Source organism: Myodes glareolus, chromosome 3, assembly GCF_982192425.1.
Source record: "Myodes glareolus chromosome 3, mMyoGla1.1, whole genome shotgun sequence".
NCBI lineage: Eukaryota > Metazoa > Chordata > Mammalia > Rodentia > Cricetidae > Myodes > Myodes glareolus.
Genome location: NC_142028.1, coordinates 93,214,008 through 93,239,516, shown reverse-complemented (window position 1 = coordinate 93,239,516; position 25,509 = coordinate 93,214,008). Strand labels below are relative to the sequence as shown.

The 25,509-nt window shown below is 39.0% G+C and overlaps 1 protein-coding gene across 7 annotated transcripts in view; it reads left to right on the top strand.

Moving 5' to 3' along the window:
• Window positions 1-25,509, top strand: part of Patj (PATJ crumbs cell polarity complex component) — a 317,812-nt gene that overhangs the window by 49,625 nt on the left and 242,678 nt on the right. For all 7 annotated transcript variants that reach the window (XM_085686293.2, XM_085686290.2, XM_085686292.2 and 4 more), the window contains exons 13-16: window positions 1,189-1,277; window positions 3,755-3,811; window positions 14,448-14,582; window positions 24,056-24,217. In XM_085686293.2, coding sequence (XP_085542419.2) covers window positions 1,189-1,277; window positions 3,755-3,811; window positions 14,448-14,582; window positions 24,056-24,217 — 443 coding nt within the window. The remainder of the gene's footprint in view (window positions 1-1,188; window positions 1,278-3,754; window positions 3,812-14,447; window positions 14,583-24,055; window positions 24,218-25,509) is intronic.

Below are 25,509 nucleotides of genomic sequence, written 5' to 3'. Positions count from 1 at the left end.
AGGAAGGAAGGAAGGAAGGAAGGAAGGAAGGAAGGGAGAGAAACGAAACTGTAAGAATTCAGAATTTCTTAAGGAAATGTTCACAGGAGTGCATGCCACCAAAATGATTTTGATACTTGTTTTAATAGGTTTTTTGATTAGCTGTCCCTAAATGTAATCTAGCATATCAGTTAATATAGTTATTTCCTGGATGTTCTTTTGTAAATGGAGTAATTTAAGTTCTTTAGTGTTCATTAGTCTTAGTCTCTGATTCTGAAGTAAGTCTATTTAACTTAATGATTTGTCGTATGTAATTAAGCGTTCTGTGCAGCCAAAGAGCTGCTCTGGAGATGAAAAGAGCTGATGCTGCATGTTACATTTGACGGTAGGCAGATGGCTATGTCACTTGTGATAAGCGTTCTGTAACATGAAGAACTTAAAAAACGTGGAACCTTTTTACCCTCTGCTGTTAGTATGGATGTAAGTGCAGTGATAGTTTTAGTACTTTGACTTTTATCTGCCAGGCATTCTTCAGACTGCTAGCTACTCTGAAAGTTTGGGGAAGATTATACAGAGGGTAGGCCTGGCACTTCAAATATGTCTGTGCTTATAAAATGATCTCACTTGTGTGATAATGGCACCATTAAACCGAGAGCATTGAAAAGGTACAAATATCCTAATAATTAAGCAGCAGCATAAGACTGGTGTAAAATTAAAGTTTCTATCTGATGAAACTCAGGTTTTAGCCTTTCTGTCCATCCTGGCTTGCGGAGGCCTGGCTGGGTTGTGTCACTCTGCCTTACTGATTAGAGTGCTAGCTCTGTGTGCATTTACATTCCTAGTGGAGAGAGGGAATGGTACTGCTTTGAAAAGATTAGCATTTAAATCAAATCTGTGTAAGAGCTACATAAAACTAAGCCAGATATGTAGGAAACTACATAGAAACTATACATTCATTTGTACTTCATCACTTCCTCTACCCTTTAAAATATTTCTGAACAAAAGTCCCTTCACAAGTTTGTCACAGGTGGCTTTACATTTTGTATTATTCTCCTAAGTCACTTTGATCTATATTACCAGGTAGATGTAAATTAATACGTTTTCCTTTTTACGCATTTCCCCTTTTTCTACTGAAGCTGAGCTGTTATTAAAGAATTTGTTAGTTAATATGTTTGGCTTACAGCAGCTTCAATGCTCTTTTTCTTATAGATGTATATCCAGAGAAAGGCCCAGGCGCCACAGAAAATGAGCTGAAATCCAGATGGGAAAACCTACTGGGCCCAGATTATGAAGTAATGGTATGTTTCATTTCACGTTACACTCCTAACACTATAATTCAAAATGACATGAGAGAGTCAAAGAAGACACAGGCTGCTTCTATTATTTTCTTCCTGTCTTTCTTTCCTATTAGGGCAATCAATCAATTTTTAAAGCGTTTTAAGCTATAAGAACAATTAAGGACCGTACACAGACTTCAGTTACAATTAACAGACACTCAGATCATATTGAAGACATTTAGGTCAACAATAGGCAGAAGAACATTAGGAGGGTGAAAGCTTGCCTTTAAATTTATAACTCGAATCAGCTGCTTAAAATGGCTGGCATCTTTATGATTGCTTTTATGATCTGTTCGTTTTATTGTACACTGAAAGGGCTGTGGATATTAGTCCTATGTTTCACAAAGAATCTTACAGTTTTATGAGAAAAATGAAAGAATGATTATGAAATGTATTTAGAAGAACAGGAAGTAATTTAGGTGAGGTATGAGTTTATGGTGCCAGCAGCCATTAGGCTTCCCTTCACCAGTTATTAGATTTGGCCAGTAAAGGATTGGCTGCATTTCCCCAGTGAATCCACATGAAAGCAGAAGCTGCGAGAAAACTCTCATAGGTGGCCATCAAACATGGCAATAAAATTTCTGTTGTATTTCAAATTTTCTGTTTTGAGCAAAGTCTTGTTATGTAGTCCTGACACATTCTTATGTATATGGTCATTAATACTGGGTGGACACTTTGTGTTTTGGATGTCTGGCCACTGTCACCAGAGTTGCTTTAGTGTCATTAAGATTAGTTACATTATCACTTTCTGTTCACTCGGGCCTGCATGTTAGTTTGTAACTGCGGGGTCTCCAGTTCATAGAGCACTGTCACTAGACTGCTATCTAGAAAGTCACACATCCTTGTGTGTGTTCAGGGAGTATGTGGCTCACTAGTTATTTGATGGGATTTTTTTATTTTCACTTTTTTCAAGCAGGACTGTCCTTGAATTCATTACTTAGACCAGGCTGACCTTGACCCCTCAGAGATCTCCCTGCCTCAGCCTCTTAAGTGCTGGGATTAAGGTGTGTGCCACTATGCCCGGGCTACAGTACAGTTTTTTGTTTTTGTTTTTGTTTTTGTTTTTTGAGACAGGGTTTACTTGTGTAGCCCTGGCTGTTTGTAGATCAGGCTGGCCTTGAACTCAGGGATCTACCTGCCTTTGCCTCCTGAGTGCAGGAATAATTTTTTTAAAATACGTGCTGTGATTCTTCCTATGAGTATGGGTGTGCATGTGGAGGTCGGAGGACAGCTTTCAGGAGTGGTTTTCTTCCACTTTTGCATTTATTTTAAAGATCAAAGTTGGGTCATTAGGCTTGCGCAGCAAGAGTTTTACCGGCTGAGTCATTCTAAAAAAAAATCTTTATTTTCTGTGTAAGTGCCTGACTGTGTATGTATGTGCACCACCTGTGTGCTTGTACCCTCAGAGGCCAGAAGATGGTGTCAGATCCCTGGGAGCTGTAGTTCCAGATGGTTGTGAGCCACTGTGGGGCTCTGGGAATCAAACCCAGGTCTTCTGGAAAAGCAGCCAGTGCTCTTAACTGCTGAGTCATCTCTCCAGCCCCTGCTGAGCCATCTTGATGGTCCAATAGTAAATTTTTTACAGATCTAATACAATGAGGATTTTATTAAAATTTGGTGGCTCCTAGAATTTAAAGTTGGTATAGTTAGACCTTCTTATTTAACTCTATGTTGGTATAGTTAGATCTTCTTATTTGACTCTATGTGTAGACTCCACTTTGTCACTGTAGTTTAAACACGTTTGGGGGAAATTCTTACCAGAATTGATCAGGTACAAACTTTTATTTTCACATCATCGTTCTTAATATAGTGTGACATATTGATGTCGCATTTTCTTTGTATTAGGTATTGAAAGTAAATTAGAGCTGATGTCAGTATGTACACTTAGTACACCTTCATTAAAACTTGAGCAACTTCTTAATACCAAAAGTTGGATGTGTGTGCTGTTCAGATATTGGTTGAATTTTATTGGTAGACATTGGTAGAAATGAATTTCTTGTGTGTGTGCTGTTCAGATATTGGTTGAATTTTATTGGTAGACATTGGTAGAAATGAATTTCTTGTGTGTGTGCTGTTCAGATATTAGTTGAATTTTATTGGTAGACATTGGTAGAAATGAATTTCTTGCAAGGAGAATTAGTTTACTGATAATCTGCACCTATAAGATATTAATAAAATATAGTCCATGTAGAGGAAGGACAGGAAGTCAAATTATATGTCATTTTCAGTTCAACTTCTAGATAATTTAGGATGAAAATATTAGTGTAGAGACAGAAAAGTAAATGTATTGGTATGTGCTATATTTATGGATATCAGAAATACTGGACAGAGATTTTTAGATGAGTTATCAATGTGCCAAGTTTGCTGATATTTCAGAAAACAGGAGGAAATTAAATTATGCTCAAACAAACATGGAAACATTTTTCTTGTAAATGTAGGTAGCTACCTTGGACACACAGATTGCAGATGACGAGGAACTACAGAAGTATTCAAAGGTAAGCACTTGGTTTTAAAATGCTGCTGTGTTTTATTGTTATGATGAGCTTTCTTTACGTTCTTGATGAAGAAACTGAGTGACATGACCTAAAGTCTCCAGAATTTAGTTATAGATGTTTTCCAGAAGTGAGATAGGCTCTCAGTTAAAAGATTGCGGTGGTTAGATAAAGCTGGGGAGAACGGAATCAATATGCCATTTTCAGAAGCCAAAATCTCAGGTTTGACTCTGCCACAGGCATGAGAAGGCAACAAGTGAGCACGTCAGCTTTTTGGGTATTGCAGGGAGACCTTTGGGAAAGGTTTTCTGTAATGGGGACAGGGTTAGGCTTTGAAAAGCATGATTGGCTGTCCAAGGACAGAAAACATGGTTGACCTCTGGGTTTGTTATTCTTAAACTATCTGAGTTTATTTTTATTGCTGTTGAGAACATGCAGTCATGTAACTTGGGCATTTTTTTCCCTAACACTTTTACTGTCTTTTCTTACAGATTAATTTATAGTTTCTATTACAGATAACCAGAACCTAAGGCAATTAAAATGTATACAAGCCTTCTGAATGGTTTTCTCAATAAATAATAGAAAAGGAAAGATTTTATTGCTCAGAGAGTTTCAGAAACACTATTATACTCCTACATGAACCAAAGTCTGAGCTCAACTTAGACTCTTCATCTCTCAACTTAGACTCTTCATCTCTCAACTTAGACTCTTCATCTCTCAACTTAGACTCTTCATTTAGATGCGGCGTACAAAATGAGTTCTTTGTGGGCGAGAGAACTAGGTCATTGTTTAAGAAAACTTGCTGCTGTTTCACAACACCTGAGTTCTATTCCCAGCACCCATGTCAGGTGCTTGTAACTGCTGCTCTAGAGGACCTGAAGCCTTCCTGTGTCTTCTGTGGTCACCCACAGATATATGTTTCCGACATGCACACACATGAAAGTCAATCTTTAGGAAAAATGAGTTTCATGTGGATTTCTTAAGCTAATATCTGTTCATATAGTTTTACTGTTTGCTCCTTTGCATGTGTGATACTTTGCTTCCATAGTTGTGTGCCATATGTGCTTTTTTTTTAGATTTTTCTGGTTTTTTTGTGTGTGTATGTGTGTGTTTGTGGGTGGTATCTCTGTGTGCGTGCACACACAAGACCAGAGGATGACTTTCCAGATCTGGTTCTCTCCTGCCACCTTGTGGGAACTGAGGATTGAACTCATGTCAACAGGCTTGTGAGCAAGCCATTTTTGCTGAGCTGTCTTGCTGGCCATTGCTTGTGGTTGGATTCTCAAGGTTGATAGTGGAGACTATTTCTTTCCTTCTTAACTCAGGTACATTTTAAGTCACTTCCTCATGGAGGCCATGTTGACTAGCTGACCAAACTCTCCTCAGATCCACAGTGTGAAATCAATGTTGCTCTTTATAGCGATTTGTAAATTATTTACAGTCTCATCTAAATAAACTGGGGAGATATTTGATTCAGAAGCGGAGTAAAAAATATAATAACCCATCTCAATTCTCTCAATTCAGTAGTTACTTTACTTTCGAGAGTTTTTGTTATTAGCCTTAAGCTTTCTTTGCTATGTAGCTGAAAAGCTTTGGAGAGACCCCTTTGGCTTTAAAACATGCCTTGGACCAGGTTCAGTTCATCACACAGCTTTCCTTTTGTTGTCTGTTCCCATGATGAAAAGCATTAGGCCAGTATCATACTTCCTAACAAGCCAAAGGGGACACAAAGCATGCTTTGTGTACATTTTAAAGAATCTGATTCTGCAGGCAGATGGTGTTCTCATGTCCTCATTCCCTAGTTCCCTGCTACCAACCTAATTCTACCTTCTTTCCTGCTCAGCGTCTGTGCCTTGTAGAGTTGTATCCAGTGACTGATAAAAACAGTAAAAAGACTTTGAGAACCATTTTCTAAAATGCTGCCCATGCATTCAGCTCTTCATTTATCAGATGTTGATATCTACTCTGCCATATGCTGTGGATACACTGGGATTCTAGAAGAGAACAAATCAGAAAGTTATCCTTTATATTGCTGTATTAACAACAAAAGTTAGTCATTTACTAAAGATAGCATGTGACCTGAGACTATTAGGCAGGGAAACTAGATACGAAATCCAGAAGAAAAAATCCAGGAGAAAAAATGACTATCAACTTTAGGTTAGCAACTTTAGACAAGATGGTAACATTTAAGAGCCCTCACCCCCACACCTCCAAGTTGTCTTTGCTGTGACTAGTTCCTGCCATGTTGCCAGGGCTGTGTGGAATTCTGTGTTTTCCTGCTTCTGCTTTCTAAGTAGCTCAGATTTCATGCACACACATTCGAGGCTTAGAAGATGACATTTTAGGGGATAATTTAGGACATGAACTAACCAACCTAATTTTCCTTGCAACATAATATGATCACTGAGACATGTGGTGCTGGGGGTGAAATGCAAAAAAAATTTAAGAATTGCCTTCATTAGTACAGCTCAGTGGTAATTGATGATTTTCTCTCTTAGATGCATGCATCCAGAACTTTTAGAATACAATTTTTCAAAAGCTCTTTCCCTTATATGCTATTTTTAAATAATTTGTTTAATTATTAATTTGAGATTGTTTTTTGCAGTAACTTTCCCCCCCCCCATAGTGGAAGACAAGGGGCAGCCCAGATTGTATGTCTCTTTAAATCTCTCTGTTCTTTGTGCATGTTTGTGTATTTGCAATCAGTATGACCATTTCTTGTTTAATATATGATACAAAAGATGTGTACTTTTCCACCTAACATTTTCATTTGTTTATCTATACTGATTTTTAAATTAAGGTCTCATCAAGTTAGTGGCTTATGACCTAAGCACTGTAACTTTTAAGATTTTTTTTTTTTGGTGTGTGCACGCGTGCATGTACCAAGTGTTCAGTGCTTGTAGAAGCAAGAAGAGGCATTAACTTCTTGCAGCGGGAGTTACAGGTAGTTATGAACCACCTACTGTGGGTTCTGAGAACTGAACTTAGATCCTGTGGAAGAGCACCACGTGCTCCTAACCAATGAGTCATCATTCCAACACCCACCATAGCTTTTTAAAAATGCACTTATAAGTAGGGTGTTTGTTGTCTTTAATCCCAGCACTCAAGAGTCAGAGGCAGGTGATCTCTGAGTTTGAGGCCAGGCGGGTCCACAGAGCAGTTTTAGGACAGCCAGGGTTACTTAGAGAAACCCTGTTTCAAAAGACAAAACAAAACAAAATCTACTTATAACTGGATATTTAAATTATAAGTCAGTACCTCTTCATTTTTCTCTTTGAAGTATGTAAAGAAAAGTATAGTGAGCCAGTCAGAACCTATTCTACAGATGAGCTTACAGGAGGCTGTATAAGTTGAATGGCAATTATGCAGCTAGATAATAGCAGAGGCAGGCTACATCTTGTTGTGCAGTCACTCATTCCTGAAGTATCTATAGAAGCATCCCCACTGTTTGCCGGAATCTGTGTTATCATTTGTGGAAGAAATGAATAGGTTCCTCTATTGAGATATCTCTTTTCTTGTTTTCCCAGGCTTTGTTGATTCCCCATGGGAGGCCTTACCCTTTCTGAGGAGTGGATGGTGGTGGGCTGGGGGGAGGTGGGGAAAGGAGGATAAAGGGAGGGAGGGGAAATTGTGATTGGTATATAAAATGAATAAAAATAATAATATTAAAAAAAGAAATGAATAGGTCTTTGATCCCATGGAACTCTGAATCTGGGCTTGGACAGGGCACTGGAGTGGACAGGCAAAAGACCATTGATAGTGCTTTGTGAATCCGGAGAACTGTTGCAAATGAAGAAATAGTGTGAACAGAACTTGGCAATACCACTTTGTTGTTTTATTATTAGTATTGTTTCAAAGATTTAACTTATTGGTTTTTAAAGAGGATGTGAAGGACGAGCAAAGTAGGAAGACAATATAGTGCCATATGTTTGAAAATAGCATAATGAGCTGGGGAGGACGGCACAGCACTGGGAGGCTGAGGCAAGATTACCTCGTGTTCCAGGCCAAGCTGGGATACAGAGGGAGACTCAAGAAGAAAAGAAGAGAGTCAGTACTGTAATGAAACTCGTTGCTCTGTATACTGTTAAATAAACAAGGAAAATGACCCATTCATCAGGAATCAGAACAGCTTGAGTTACCAAATATGATTGCATAGCACAAGGAAGCTTGTGAGAGGCTTCTTAGAGCTGCCACCCTGCCACTTTCCAATTGCCGCTGCCACTCTGCCATTTGTATTCTAATAAAACTTTTACTTTTCAGCTGTAAAAAAAAAGTTTAATTTCTTCCATGGAGCATATGTCCTAAGACTCATAATAGACAGCAGGGTTAGGGAAATTGAAATAATATGTATAGTTTTCCAACATCATCCATAGTGATATTTCATTTGTGTTTTAATAAATAAAGCTTGCCTGAAGCTCAAAGAGTAAAACAGCTGCACTGATCAGCCTTTCAGACCAGGCTGTGGTGACACACACCTTTAATCCCAGAGCCACACTAGTTTGCCATAGAAACCAGGTGGTATTGGTGCACAACTTTAATCCTAGCCCTAGAGAGGAATATAAGACAGGAGGAGACAGCTCTTACACACAGTTTCTTTCTGAGATTCCTGGAGGCAGGATCGCCAATTCCAGCTGAGGTTGAGGTAAGAGTCAGTGGCTGGCTATTTTGCTTTTCTGATCTTCAGATTGAACCCCAGTTTCTGTCTCTGGGATTTTATTAATCATGCTATAGTCATCTTGTTCATCTTTCTTTGTTTTTTAACATGACTAATTTGTTCTTTCTACTTTCCAAGTTGTATTCTATTTTCAATTGATATGTAATATTTTTGTTTCTGGGGTGTATATGTATGCAGTGTATAATGATCAAAGCAAAGTAATGATCAAATTAAAATAGTTGACATTTTCATTTTCTTAAACATTTTCATTTCTCTATGTTAGGAATCTTCACTCCTTTCTGTGGCTATTTCTTCCACCCTGCCTGCAATTACAGTCAGGAGGATCAGGTTTCAAGGCTGTAAGCAAGTGTTGCCAGCCTATGGCTTTCTGTAGGTGGTTGCCTCCCAATTGCCAGCCTTGGAGATTCAAGAGCTTTAGGTGTGACAGCTGGTGATAGTAGATACGGTTTTCCTATGAGGTAGAAGCTCTTTGCAGTGACTTGAACATTAGCTCCTCTGCTTCTAGGAAGCTGTAAATCATGACCCCAGTGCGGTTTTCCCGCATCTGAGGATCCTGCCCTTTTAGCGATGGCTTTCTTGGCAAGTGTTTACTATTAAGATGATCACAGTACTGTAAAGGAAAACATTAGCCTCATCTTTGGACTTTCTGCTGGCTGTCCAGTGTCATATGAATGAGCACCAATAATACCTTGGATATAAAAAATAAAAAGACCAGGTCCGTTTCTCCAGCTTGGACAAATTGAAAGATTCTCTTTATTCTTTCTTGAATATATTTCCTAAATCAGCGAGCCTGAAGACATTTTTAAGGTGGTGGATGTCCTAGGGTCATTAGGGGCTGTGGCAGTGCCATCATGCTGTTGCCATGGTCATGTCTCTGCTTTAAAAGATGTTTCTCCTCTTGGTCTGCAGCATGCTTTTCTCATTTTTCATATGGGGAAACAGAGCATCTGATAGGCAAAGTATCTTCCCAAAGTATCTCCTTCCTTCCTTCCTTCCTTCCTTCCTCCCTCCCTCCCTCCCTCCCTCCCTCCCTCCCTCCCTCCCTCCCTCCCTCCCTCCCTCCCTCCCTTCCTTCCTTCCTTCCTTTTGACAGGGATTCTGTGTAGTTTTGGATCCTGTCCTGGAACTAGCTCTTGTAGACCAGGCTGGCCTCAAACTCACAGAGACCTGCCTGTCTCTGCCTCCCCAGTGCTGGGATTAAAGACGTGGGCCACCACCACCCGGCATCATTTTTAAAAAATAACATTTTTATTAACTCTTTGGAAATTTCATACAATGAATGCATTTTAATCATTTTTACCTCTCTCCCAATTCCTCCTAGAGCCACCCCTATGTTTGTAGCTCAGGTTGGTCTCAAATTCTCTTGTTCCAGACAGCCCTCAAATTTATGATCCTCCTGTTTTCTGCCTTCCAAGTCTTGAGATTATAGAAAAAATAATTTTTTAAAGTTTTTCAAAATTTCCAAGAATTTAAACTTAAATTTTATTTTGTGCATGAGTGTTTTGCCTGCAAGTCTGTCTGTGCACTGTATGCCTGTAGTCCCCATGGAGGTCATAAGAGGGCATTGGATCCCCTGGAACAGGAGTTACAGACAGTTAACCATCATGTGGGTTCTGGGAACCAAATCTGGATTCTCTGTAAAAACAGCCCGGTTCTTAATTATTGAGCATCCCTGTCACACCTCCTGGAAGGGATTTCAGTCTCATCTTTTTCGAGTTGTGTTGAGAATGACTTTGGAGGTATTGTTAAAATGCCTAATGCATGCTGAAGGAAAGAGGTGGTAGTTCCTTCTGACAGATCAAAATGCTTACTGGGAGTTTGCTGTATTTTGAAGAGTGGATTTGGAAGAAATAAACTGAATAATCTAGGCAGAAGAAATTTTGTGATCAAAGGTAGGAGAGATTCAAGTACAGTGTTAGGTCAGTGATTAAAACTCAGACATGTGGGACAGACAGGTAACCCAGGTGACACCTACAGTAGCAGATCACCTGCTTGTATGAGTAAGTTGAAAAGAATTGTCAGTATTTTTAACATAGTATATATTTCTGAGTATTCAAAATTAAGATTTTTTTAGAAGGGAAGAGATAAGCAGATATTGAATAGGAGCTGCTCTAGTGGATTAGTTGATTGCTTGCATGACTTCTAAGAGAATGAAGCTTATCTTCCTTCTTGAAGACATGTAGCCTTCATCTTGGAATATTTGCTTTTTTGTTTATGCTAGATTTAGTAACTTCCTACTTTTGAACATCAGTGAGTATTTAATACTTTCATTTAGTGTGTGTATGCATATGATGAGAACCAACCCTGGAGTTCCTTCTGTTCTTTTCTGTTTTATTTTGAGTTCAATGTTTTTGGAAATATCTTCCTCCACTCCATTGACACCTCCTTGGAGCAGTCCTTTCCAGAATTCTTTTTCCCATGGAGAAAGTCCGTTTTGATGTCTTGTTTTAGGATCCCAAAAGTCAAGCTTTTACCAAATGCATATGTCGTAGCTTACTTCATGACAGGCTTCTCTACTTTGGACTGAAGACTCCAGTTCTCTCAATCTCATTTTTCTTAATCTTTTTAACTTTGACAGTACACCCATTGGTCACACCTTCTTCAGATACATTTTCTTATTCATACCCTTTACCTGTTAGGACAGAATCAAGAGAACTCCACTGCTCATTAGCTTTGTCAGTTTCAGGAGGACCCGGGAAATGCATATTGAGCAAGCGTCAGAAAGCATGGTAAGGAATGTGTGTGCGGCCATCAATCATCTGCCGCACCCACTCCTGTCATCTTAGCACTGTCTGCTCTTCCTAAGAGCTCCCTGTGCGGAAGGGATGGACGACTAAAAGACAGATGAAAGGGTTGATTTGTTTGACTGCTAAATGCAGATGGGACAGGTAATTAAACAGTTATGCTCCCGCAGAGAAGACTGCAGCAGTAGAACATGACATCCCAGAAACCCAGCTGCACTCCATTTAGATTCAGAACTAATATTAGGTAGATTTCCCCTGGATTGACAGATTTTATAAACATCATTTCTGGTTCATCATGATTGAAGATGAAGCATGTATTTTGTTTGCAGATTAAGTTTTCTAGAGATCTTATGGTGTGTACAGATACCTGAAAAAATAGCGTAAAAGGGAGCCAGGGATGCCATGAATGAGTCTGTTCTGATCCTCTCCTTTGTCTTCAGTGTCCTATGGAAGTGGGAGATGGAATCCACTAGTTGAATACATCAGTAGTTGGAGGGAGCTGGAAGGGATGTTAGTAATACTTCCCTTGTTTTATCTTTTTTTATTCTTTTACCTTTGATGTGGTTTGTAGTATAGGTCTCTGTTGTATGGACAACATTTTTTTAATATATAGTGAAATTTGGGTAGTTATTTCCATATAGAAATAATCACATCATCTACTCATTTGCTTACGTAGAAGATTGAACAGTTGCCCTTCTACAAGAGCCCCCAGCAGACTGTTCATAGAGCTAACTCATTTTATCTTTCATCTGTCACCTCACAGGTCTCTTTCTCTCCTTGCCTACCTGGTCAGATTTGCGAACCGACCTCCACCTCTTGTGTTCCTATATTGGGACCCAGAGCATCTATCTCCTTGCAGCACTTGCTGGGATTAGTACACACTTGCTTACCACTAGCAATAGTACTTGGTTTCATTCTTTGCATTCTTTACTGGGTAGGCTTGTTTGAATCATGCTACCTGTTGACTGGTTGGTCGTTCACTCTGACATTGGTGATAATTCTGAAGCCAAGGCTGTTTTCTTTCATCTACCTTGCATTTCTTGTTGCACAATGCCTTACATGCAATATACAGCCTAGAAGTATAACCTAGATCTATGGTAGGTTGGTGATGTAACAGTTTCTAGCCCCCAGAAAGAGAATGAGAACACCCTAGTTTGCAACATTTACTGATATCTGTGGCATACATACACTGTCCTGGCCAGCTCTAAGCTGCCAAATGGCATCACTGATCACTGAATTGGAAAGCTGCTCACAAGTCTCACTTTATTGTCACACAGGCTCCTCTGCAGGGCAAGGACCTGTCCCAGCTGTGCTTGGCACCTAAACAAACCATTTCATCTGCTACTTTGCCTCAATTGTCCACCTGATTGGTATTCTCTGAGGTGTTGAAATATTTATAACTTACAGATATATATCACCTCAGGGAAATAAAATAATAAAATATAATAAATAATTATAAAGTTATGATTTTGAGTACTTATTACATTTATTTTTAATATGACTTAATTGCAACTTTATACAACATAATTTGAAGGCTACATTTAACAGCTGGCTTTCAGAATTTCTGGAAATTGAATAATCTGCTTTCATAATCTTATGCAAGATAGTTACAGAACCCCATGGGAGATGGTCTCTGAGAGACACAACTCTGTTTCATGATATATGGCTCACAGCAGAAAGGAAGGCAGTGCCCATGGATTGGTTGGGAAACTTTTTACAGAAACATTTACCTGAGAGTCTTGGCTTCACCTCTGCTGAATGAACTATGGGAAGCGACCCGGCTCCTACCTTCGTAGACGTGTTTGATAGTGACTACACAAGAGAGTGGTGTGGCAGCCATGAGAAATCACAGACCGAGAGTAGTAAGAAAACAATCCAGCTCTTCATGTAGGGTGCTAGAAGAGCCCAGAGAGATTGGGGGTTAAGAGTAATTAATTCTCTTTTGGAAAGCTAGTCTGGGGATTATAGGTCTAGTCCCTTGTGCTTATTGTAAACTTAGTCAGCTGACCTGCTTGCCACTTCCCATCTATCTGCATGGCTGTCATTTGATGAAAGTGAGCCCCAGGTGGAGGCTGAAGCAAGTCTTATGCAACTCTGGGTGCTTAGAACAGATAAGTAAAGGGAGGCAGCGACTCCAGGATGAAGGGACTACAGGGAAACTGGGATGCATTGCTACCTGTAGAGGATTATCTCCTTATCTAGAATAATTAGAGGTGGCCCTGCTGTGTACTTAAGCAGACTGTTGATCAAGAGAATGTAAAACATTGCATAGTGTTTACCACCTTTGAATTTAGGAAGCTATGGTGAATGTCCCAGAGTTTTATAGCCAACCAAGGTGAATGCAGCTAAGATGCTCATCTTCCTGACAGAGTCTTTCAACAGTGACTCATGCTGTAGCTCACAAGAGCCCTTCAAATCAAATAGAAGCAATCCCAGAGTAGAAAAATGATTGTCTTCCCCCAAATCAGTAATGTTCACATAGCATCCAATGAATCATCTTCAGTGCCTGACACTGTTCTGGGCAATCAAGAAAATAGAATCGTTTGTGGGTGTGCTGGTACCCACCTGTAACACTTGAGAGGTAAAGACCAGAGGATTGTACATTGAAGCCATCCTGTATTACATGGGACCCTATGTTAAAACTAAACAAACAAGAACCGAAGCTACAGCTCAGTTGTAAAGTTCTTACCTACCATTTCCAAAGCTCTGAGTTTGATCCCTGCCTCAGGAAACAGAGAAAGAAGAGAATTATAAACAGGGTGCTTGTGCTAAGATCAAGATGTGTTCCGTATAGTCCTGACCTCACTTGGATGTTCATTAATGGGATTCTTGAAGGTTTCATTATTTTGGTAGTAAAGTGTAAGTGTAAGTTAATTAGGAAATGAAGGGGAGTTGGGATATCTTGGGATGGGGAACACTATAGAACAGTGACACACAGCATGTATACTGGGGAGTCTAGGAAGTGTGGGGAACCTGGAACTAGGACTTGAAGGCAGGCTCTTTTGTTTGCCTTTTGTCTCCATTCTCAGAAACTGAAGGGAAATGCTGGAGAATAGGAAAACCAATGGTTTCGTAACTTCACTTTCTGCCTCTTTCCCCTGTATTATCATTTAGAGTTTCAGTTATTGGTTTCAATATCTAAATGACACCTAACTGGGGGTTGATTAATAGCTGTCCTGTCCCTGTTTTGTTTGATGTCATTGCTCTGTGCTACCTGCAGCTGCTGCCTATCCACACTCTGAGACTTGGTGTGGAAGTGGATTCCTTTGATGGACACCATTATATCTCTTCAGTTGTTCCTGGTGGTCCAGTGGATACCCTGAATCTCCTACAGCCAGAAGATGAGCTTCTTGAGGTAAAACATAAAGGAGAAGAAAAATACATAGCAATAATTTTAAGTTCTAGGAAAATGTGTTCACCAATTGACAATGCCACCAATGCCAATGTAATGAGAGCCATTTATAGTGAGAAATACCAACAGCTTACTAGTTAATACACAAAGTATATACCACATTTTAAATGTACTTTTCTCTAGTTGTTAAGGCCTTTGAGTGTCATTTTTTAAAAAAAAAAACTTTATTTAACTTTATTTCGTGCACATTGGTATAATGATGTCAGAGTCTCTTGAACTGGATTTTACAGACAGCTGCAAGCCGCCATGTGGGTGCTGGGAATTGAACCCGGGTCCTCTGGAGGAGCAGTCAGTACTCTTAACCACTGAGCCATCTCACCAGCCCTTGAGCATCATTTTGAATGTTTGTCTAAATGACTGTCATAAGTTTGATATATGTATATGAGTGTTATCTGCATGTATTTATATGCATTATGTATGTGCCTAGTGCCCTTGAATGTCAGAATAGAGCTTTGGGTGCTGGGGTCCTCTACAAAATCTCTTAATACTTAATACTCTTAACTGTCTTGCCACCTTTCCAGGCCCATGGTCTCTGATTCTTGTTGGAAATATGTAGTTATATTTATTTTCAGGTTCTGTTGGTTATTTCTGTAAGGATTATTAGGGTTATACAACTTCAGGCTTGCAAGTAGCTTTAAGATTATTCCCTTGGGATTTCTCTCTTGGTAATGCTGACTCCCATGGTCTCTTTTAGTCTACCAATTGTCTTGTCAACCTAAAGCAGATTTAGGGCAGAACTCTTAGTCATCAGAGCAATTTTTACACAATTCTTTGTATATGGGTATAAAATAAGTATAGAAATTTACTGATAATAAATCACAACTTTATTTTAAAATTCTTTGGCACACACGTATTTTTGTCACTTACTAAAGATGAATGCTGTTTTGCATACTGAGATGGACATGCTTTCTGGCTTTCAGATAAAGAACAAGATTTCATATAAATCTCGACTGACTCTGGTATGGCAGGATCAGAGAATCTTCAGTGTTTTACAGATCTGATCAACATTTGGATTTTATAATTGTCAATACTGAGTATGTTGTTTTGCCTAAATACATAGAAAAAATGGCAGATTTTTAGGACTATTTCAGAAATTGCTAAAAATTCTGTCTTTATCCCAAGCCAAAATTCATTTAACAATTTTTTAATGCTCAAGTCAACAGCCCAAACAGTAATTTTAAAAATCAAACATTTTAATGTAATATGATGTTAACATGTACTAATTTGACATTTACAGGCTGAGGAATGATGGCAGGAAAACAATTAAACCATTATATTTTAGGCCTGTGTACCTCCAATCCCCATTTTAGGTGGTGTGGGGAATGAAATTGGGACCTCTCATACGTTAGACCAGTGTTCAGCCCACTGAGCTATATCCATAGCTAAAACTTTACATTTCTTCTTCTTCTTCTTCTTCTTCTTCTTCTTCTTCTTCTTCTTCTTCTTCTTCTTCTTCTCCTTCTCCTTCTCCTTCTCCTTCTCCTCCTCCTCCTCCTCCTCCTCCTCCTCCCCCCTCCCTCTCCTCCTCCTCCCCCTCCCCTTCCCCCCTCCTCTCCCTCCTCCTCCTTCTCTTCCTCTAACAAACAAAAAATGAGTTTATTACTCACAGTCCTTACACATTCCAGTCAAATGGGGAGGGCACAAGACTTCTATGATACAAAGAACAAGCAAGCATAATAGATTTTTACATTCAAAACACCTGGTAATCATGCCCTAAGTCAAAATATCCTATTGACTGACCTTTGAAGACTAAGGCATCCAGTAGCCACACCTTGGTGAAGCATCTTGTTGGCCATCCTTGAAGAGCAAGAATAGGTCTGAGCTCTCTGACCCTTAGTCAAGATGGAGCACATTCAAAACTGTGATCTTCTATATACCTAGTTTAAATGAAGACATATTTGACATGCATGCCAACCAGTGTATGTGTATTTGCTGTTTTTCATCTTTGCTAACAGTTATCTGACAAGCAACTTGATGTACGATGCTTTTCAGCTCCCATTTCTTTTAATTGATTTTTATTGAGCTCTGCATTTTTCTCTACTCCACTCCCTGCCTCTCCCCTCCCCGCTTCATCCCTCCCCCAAGGTTCCCATGCTCCCAATTTACTCAGGAGATCTGTTCTTTTTATACTTTCTACTTCCCATGTAGATTAGATCTATGTAAGTCTCTCTTAGTGTCCATATTGTTGTCTAAGTTCTCTGGGATTGTGGTTTGTAGTCTGGTTTTCTTTGCTTTATGTTTAAAAACCACCTATGAGTGAGTACATGTGATAATTGTCTTTCTGTGTCTGGTTACTTCACTCAAAATAATGTTTTCTAGCTCCATCCATTTTCTTGCCAAATTCAAGCTGTTGTTATTTTTTTCTGCTGTGTAAATATACTACATTTTCCTTATCCATTCTTCAGTCAAAAGGCATTTAGGTTTTTTCCAGGTCCTAGTTATGACAAACAAAGCTGCTATGAACATAGTTGAGCACATGTCCTTGTGGCATGATTGAGTATTCTTTGGATAGATACCCAAAAGTGGTATTACTGGGTCTTGAGGAAAGTTGTTTCCTAATTTTCTGAGAAATAGCCACACTGACATCCAAAGGGGCTGTACCAGCTTACATTCCCACCAACAATGCATAAGTGTTCCCTTTTCCTCACAACCTCTCCAGCATAAGTTGTCATCAGTGTTTTTGATCTTGGCCATTCTTACAGATGTAAGATGGAATCTCAGAGTTGTTTTTATTTGCATTTCTCTGATGACTAAGGATGTTGAACATTTCCTTAAGTGTCTTCCAGCCATTTTAGATTCCTCTGTTGAGAGTTCTCTGTTTAGGTCTGTACTCCTTTTTTTTTTTTTTTTTTTAAGATTATGTGTTCTTTTGGTGTCCAATTTCTTGAGTTCTTTGTCTATTTTGGAGATCAGACCTCTGTCTGATGTGGGGTTAGTGAAGATATTTTCCCATTCTGTAGGCTGTCGTTTTGTCTTGTTGACCATGTCCTTTGCTTTACAGGAGCTTTTCAGTTTCAGTAGGTCCCATTTATTAATCGTTTCTCTCAGTGTCTGTGCTATAGGGTTATATTTAAGAAGTGGTTCCCTGTGCCAATGCATTCAAGTGTACTTCCCAAAAACTTTACATTTCTATAATTAAAAACAGTGTGATTAATAACAGCACAGTTTCCATTCTGCACCACTGTCTTATGCCATATTTGTTAGGATTGTGTTATGGTAGCATGCATAGTCCAGTGCGTGTTATATGCTCACAGCCAAGGCCACAGTGAGCTCCTGTGATGGGCAAGTACTGCCAGGAAAAAAAAAGCTTTGATTCATTATAGGTTCAATTTTTAAATTAATTTGTGCTTATTGTGCATTCTGAAACTCTTTACTATTCATATGGAAATACATTAATTACACATATAGGGTTGAATCTACAGTTTAAAAATCTGGTGTCCATGGGGGCTGGAGAGATGGCTCAGAGGTTAAGAGCATTGCGTGCGCTTCCAAAGGTTCTGAGTTCAATTCCCAGCAACCACATGGTGGCTCACAACCATCTGTAATGGGGTCTGGTGCCCTGGCCTGCAGGCATACACATTGTATATTGTATACATAATACATAAATAAATAAATATGTTTAAAAAAAAATCTGGTGTCTTCTTGAGAGATTTAAGTAGTAGTTAATGGTAGTCTACCACCAACATAGCACACAAAACTAACATTTCTTAGAAATAAGAGAAAGTGGCACTGACTTTCCCAGCTTCCTACTGAACTAGTGACCAAATAATACCTTTGCTCGTGTTTCCTCTCATTTCATTGTCTGTTCACCCCATCACTCTACTTCCTGTGTCCCTCAAAGAGATAAGAAGAATGGCAGTTTAAATCCAGCCTGAGCCATATGACAGAGTACTGTCTCAGGGAACCAGACGTTCCACAAGAAGCCCTAGTGTGTTAGTTCCTTTTCCCGTTGTCACGATAAATCCTCCAACAAGAATCTTTTAGGGAATAAGGTTTATTATGACTTATAGTTTGGGGGGATACAGTCCATCATGGGGGGACAGCTATGATGCAGAAGCATGAGACAGCTGCCCACTTTGCACCTGCAGTCAAGGAAGCACCGATGGGACAGGAAATGGGGCTAGGTTAGAAAGCCTCAATGTCCATAACTAGTGACCCACTTCCTCCAGTGAGACCCACCCCTTAAAGGTTCTAAAACCTCCAAACACCCCTCCCATCTGGAGGCCAAGTATTCAAACACAGAAATCTATGGGGAATAGTTCACATTCATACTATAGGGGTGGATTTAATAAATTGACTTGATAGTCCTGGTTCCTGATTTTAGAAATTTTTCAGATTTTGTTTGATCAAAATGAAATGATAAAATGGCACACAGGTTGTCTGCCCCTGCAGTTAGTAGTTATCACCCACCTAAAGCAGTGTGCTGTGAGAAATGCTGAGTTGAATTTTTAAATGATATTAACGGTCATAATCTACTCTCTTAAATATGAGAGGATGTAGTGATATTTCATTTGTGATTTAACAAATAAAACTTGCCTGAAGATCAGAGTGCAGAGCTAAGCCACTAGTTAGTCAGAGACCAGGCAGTGGTGGCACATACCTTTAATCCCAGCACTGGGAGGCAGAGGCAGGTGGATCTCTGTGAATTCAAGGCCACTTTGGACTACACAAAATTTATCTAGTTCAAAAGAGAAACAGCCAGGTGGCTCACCACCTTTAATCCTAGTACTTGGAATCATATGCTTTTAATCCCAGCACTAGGGAGGTGGAGAAAGGAAGGAATATGGCTGGGTGATGAGAGGAATATAAGGCTGGAGGAGACAGAAACTCAGATGCAGTTTGAGGATTTCATAGAGACAGAACTGCCTCTTCGGTCTAAGCATTGATAGAGATAGGCACTCTCTATCGGTTGGCTACTCTGCTTCTCTGATCCTTCAACTTTCACCTCTGATAATTGACTCTGAGTTTTTATTATTAAGACAAATTAGAATTCATGCTACAGGAAGACAAGGTTTTAGAATCTTATTGTAAGATGTAGTAAGTTACTTGGCCGCTTCTCTCTGTCTCTCTCTCTGTCTCTCTCTCTCTCTCTGTTGCAGATTGAACCTTGTGTTGCTAGGCATGTACTCTGTCAGTGAACTTATTTTTAATACCAACCCTTATTTTATTGATTTATTATTTTTGTCTTTTTTCAATTATGAACTTCATTATTTAAAAAAAACTTGCAAATTAAGAGTTATACACAGAAATTAACCAGACTCAAGGTCAACAAATTCCTATACAGTTAGATTGACTCTTTGAATATGAAGCTGTATAGCTTCACATTGAATTTTGCAATTTCTCTATTGAATACATTTTTATGCACTTATCCATTACCACAAACTAAAAACCCATAACAGAGTTAGAATTAGAAAAACAGTTAACTCTATATTCTCTTTTATGACTCATGTCTATTCTCTCCATTTGGTCCTTTCTCATGTCTTAGTATGTATCCCTTTCTGTTATTTTTTATTTATGTTATAGTGTACCTACATGTAAGTTTTTAAAAAATCTATATACATATATTATTGCCTAGATCTCACATATCGGGGAGAACATCCATTTTTTTCCTTTCTGAGATCATGTGATCTTATTTAATATCAGACATTCCAAATCCATTCATTTTCCTACAAATTTTATGATTACATTTTTTTCTTTAGAGCGGAATAGCATTTTATCTTATATATGCACTTGCTCCTATCCATCTACCTATTGTTGGACAACTCTGTTCCATTTCTGTGCTATAGTGAATAAAGTAGTAGTGGTCATGGAATTGCAAATATCTCTTTGACAGGGTATGAAATTCTCTGGGTATTTACCCAGGAATGAAATAGTGGAGTTATATGGTAGTTCAGTTTTAATTTTGAGAATCCTCCAAACTGGTTTCTACAATGACATATTAACTTTTTCCCCTACCAAAGTGAATAACCCACATCCTCTTCAACAGTTGTTAGAAATGTTGAAGATAGTCATTCTGTAGTTTCCATTTCCCTGATGACTAGGGATAGTGAATGCTTTTAAAAACAGTTATTGGCCATAATGTTTCTTTTTTTTTTAAAAAAAAAAGTATCTATTCATTTGTACTGATTAGCGATTTCCTTGCTTTTAATTTCTACAATTCTTTGTAAAGTCTGTATTATTAGCCCCTTATCTGAAGTGTAGCTGGTAACGATGTTCTCCCATTCTCTAAGCTCTGTTTGCACTCCTGTTTATTTTCTTTGCTTTCCACAAGCCTTTGTTTGGCTTTGATGCCATCCCTTTTGTTGACATGTTATTGGTGTTCTATTCAAAAGTTCTTCCCTAACCCAATATCTTGAATGCTCCTATGTTTTCTTTTAGACATTTCTGTGTTTCATATTTGAATAGAATAATACCTATTAATGGCTGTGTTGTTTTGATAAGAGAGGATGTTCTGTGTTATTTAAGTCAGGTTGAACATATTCATCTCCTCAAACATTCATCATTCTTTACGGAGGAAAGTAGTTATTTTTAGATCACTAAAAGTAGTGGCCTTGCGTTGCATTTGGAAGATTTATGTTATAAATTTTACTGCATAACTGAGGCTTTGTTTCTGGTCCTAAGATCATGTCTATTCTGATTGACAAGGCATGGTCATAGCTTTGAGACAGTCTGTGGAGTGGAGAACATTGCTGTGATATATAATTACTAGTTATTGAGAAACAAGAGATATTTGAGACATGCAGATGGAATAAAATCGGATTAGTTAATTTAGGTTAGTTCTAGGTGGAAAGGTGTATCCAGCTAAGTTTACCAATGAATACTTTTTCATGTGGAAGTCAGTGACCTAGAGTATAAAGCACTTAATGTTAGAGCAGTGTTGAATGTGTTAGAATAGATGAGGCATAGTGTAGCTCCACCCTCACCCCGTCAACAGATACCTCTGTTCTCCAGCTGAAGTTAGACTATCCTGGGCGTATGCATTGAAAAACAGAGTGCTATAAAAGGAGTGTAAAGATTTTGGGGGTGGGGAGTATAATGACTTTTTCCTTACACAAAGGTACATGATTTTGTAAACCTGGTCTATTTTCTTCTCGTTCATTTGTTTTAACATGCTCTTGTACATGGGAGGCAAGTGTCCTGCTCTGAGTGTTATTCATGGCCTCAATAGTTTGGCATATAAAGTGAAGATTTCTGGTTAAAACAAACAAACAAACAAACAATAGCAGAGACATGCCTTGTGTCCTTGGGGTCTGGATTTGTCACAGGTCTGCATGTGTCCCTGAGCATTCATTTAACATATTGAAAACTTGATTTCTTCATCTTCCTCCACTTGTGAGGAAGATGCGTTAACAAGCTCATGTGTGAAGTCAGTGCTCGGCAAGCCTCTGCTCACTTGCACATTTTCTAATCAACAAATTGACATCATTATGACTTGATGGTACTTGAAAAGGATCTCAGATTGAAGGACTGTTGGAGATATTGTGAATTCTGAAATAAAATCGGCTTCTGAGTAAGTGACTGTAGACATACAGATCTTTGAAGTTGACCACATAAACTTTTGGTTGGTTTCTCCCATCCCCTCTCCTGCTCTTGCCCTCTCTCCCTCCTCTTCGTTTTTCTTTCTCCCACCCACAATGTGTTTAATGTACTTGTTAGTGCTTAAAACCAGAAACACAAATATGCTTTGGATTAGAGGACCATGCCAAGTCTCAGCCCAGAACAGCTATTTACAGCAGCCATAAATCCCTTAGCTAGGAGTTGGTAATGGGAATAGGACCAGTCTTTTTAGCAGTAGGTAGTGAAAAGGACTATGAGCACTGCTATAATAAGTGGAGACAATTCAAATGAATAAATAATGAACTAAATAAATATTTAAAGGTACTCTAAGATAGAAATCTAAAAAGCGACTTTCTAATTTGTTGAAGCACAAACTAATAATTGTATCTAGGTAGAGTTACTGTTTCCATTTTATCTCTTTTTGTATTTGATAGAGGCTACTGTCCGGCTAACTCTAGAACTTTCTGTGCTTATTTCATGGGCTGGCACTGTGGATATGATGTGAGCAGCAATAGCTCCCTGCCCTTTTTGCATAGAGGTTGGCTTGAATTCTTCCATGGAAGACTGCTCACTCCTGGGATGACTGTTCCCTACACTCCTTCATACTCATGATGACCTGAGAGAGGTGGAAAGGGGCAGAGAGGTTGGGAGTCTCTGTGGGGTTTTTGTTGTTACTGTTTTTAGAATGTGTCTGAATAAGTAAGAGACAGGATGATGTGTCCGGATTAATGGCTGTAAGTGCTGGATATGTCACAGACTAGAGAGCGGTTCCTAAGGACCACTTACTCCAGCCACTACCCACTGCTGAAAGGGTTGATAGGGTGCTTCCAGCAACCCAGCATCCTCTGTTATCCCTGGCACAGTGAGATCTATGGAAAGGTACCCCGTGTATAGCCAGTCCTGCCCGTTATCTGAGCATTAGTGTTCACCTTTGAGAGACTGATGTCACAGTAGAAATACCACTAGTACTAAATTGCTGCCAATTCCTCTTAGGAAGGCAGAAGAGATCCAAAGAGACTATTGTTGGCTGGAGTGTGTTCCTTTTTCTTCTTCAGCTTTTAGGAATAATAGACAGGATACTCTCAGTGACTTGTAGATAGAACTGAGAGAACTTTGTGCTAAAACCACATGTTAGAATAGCAATACACTCAAATCTAGATTTCTAAATCTTCTTTGGTCCAAAATATTATTATGTATCAATATATATATGGTGTTGGTGATAGGGATTGATCATTAACAAGGTAGACTTCTCCTTTTGAGAGGTAGGGAGCACTCATGTGAACTAACTTGGGCACTGAACACTTCTGTGATGTTGCACTAGCTCAGCATAGGGGAATGGAAGTGGTGTTGGGGACACCTGTCTCTTCCCATAGAAGCATTTACTAAGGTGATGCTCTTGATGTGGGCTGAGGAAGAGTGCTCTGACTGACAGTAAACTTCAGCTGCTGGGTATCCTTGATATGGTCACACGTTGATGGTGAACAGACATAGAATGACAACACAGAAGGAAATGGATAGGAAGAGCCTGGAAGGGACAGTCAGAGCATTTAAGGAAGAGTGAAGGGAAGCCAGAAGAATACAGTACTAGATTATGTAAAGGAGAAACCTCAGAGATGGGAAGCATTAGTTCTTTTACACAAGAATAGTGCTGCCTAGCATGCATTTTATACTTTATTCTCCCCATTTCTGTTGAGATTCAGCCATAATTTTTTTAAAATCAAGATTTATCCTTAATGTTTTAAGCTGTTGATAAAATAATATGATTAATTTTGGCCCTTTGTTTACAGGAACAATGAAATGTCTTTTTGGTGCTTTCTAATTTTACACCTGTTCACAGCTGACAGCCCTTGTCATCCTAGGTCAATGGTGTGCAGCTCTATGGGAAGTCTCGCCGAGAAGCAGTCTCATTTCTTAAAGAAGTGCCTCCACCATTTACGTTGGTTTGCTGTCGCCGGCTGTTTGATGATGAGGCCTCAGTTGATGAACCAAGAACCATGGAACCATCTCTTCCTGAGGCAGAGGTATAAAGGGCTATGTGTGTTCATTATGTGTGTTCTTTTTTCAGGGGGCACTCCACAGAGGGGGTTACAATATAAAGAGGGGCTCCTGCTCTGCTCTGCTCTTTTATTTGACTAAGCAAAAGTGTGAAATATTTCAAATTCTGAATTTACATTTGGATTTCTAGAACTCCCTGAAAATGTTAAGATACTAATGTATATCAGTTTGATTTAAAAGCAACTACTTTTAAAACTAATTGTCTCAATTCATGGCTTCTGCTTGACTTTTGTTTCAACTTATTTCATCCTAACAAAGTTGTGGTGTTGGTGAATATTGACTATCTTAGTCTTCCCCTTAGTCTGAGAACCCTAAAAATATGAAGAATTCTGTAAGTTTCAATGTGAGTTTAGAAGCTAACATAAATGCAAAAGAATCAGAATATGGATTGGCACTTCCTCTGCTGTTAGATATCTTATTTTAGGAGTGCTGTAATCTGGGAAGGAACTATGAAGGTATGTGCTGTCACCACATGTCCTTTGAAGCCTCATCTTTATGCCACTTTCCCTCCTTTCCAGACACAGCAGTTTAATTTGGGGCCTTTCCTTTAACTAAATTCAACTGAGTTCGTCTTTGAAGTTGTGTGGACTTCCTATATACTTTGTACATCTTTGAGTAGATAACCTTGACTTCTGTTCCTATTGGAATGAAAGGTGGCTTGAATGAGAATATCCCTAATAGACTGATTTGTTTGAATGCTTGGTCAACAGTTGGTGGAACTGTTTGGGAAGGATTAGGAGGTGTGGACTTGTTGGAGGAGATATGTCCCTGGGGATAGGGTTAGAAGTTTCAAAAGCCAAGGCTAATGTCAGTTAGCTCTCTCTCTCTCCCTCTGCCTTATGCTTGTGGATCAAGATGTAAACTCTAAGCCCCAGTTCCATGTCTACTGTTCCCCCACTATGATAGTCATGGCTTCACCTTCTGAAATTGTAAGCTCCAAATAAACTCTTCTATAAATTGCGTTGGTCATGATGTCTCATCAAAGTGGTAGAGAAGAAACTAAGATAAATGGTACTGTTCACAGAACTTAGAACACTCAAGAGCTTATGTGAGAAGGAAATAAAATAATAATGCCAAGCTCTTAGCATTTTGACTGTGAGTGGTGTAACAGACTGCTCTTTCGTTCCCAGGTGTCCAGACACGAATAATCATACAGAAACTATATTAATTGCAGCACTGTTTGGCCTATTAGCTCAGCCTTCTTATTGACTAACTCTTACATCTTAAATTATCCCATTTCTATTAATCTGTGTATCAC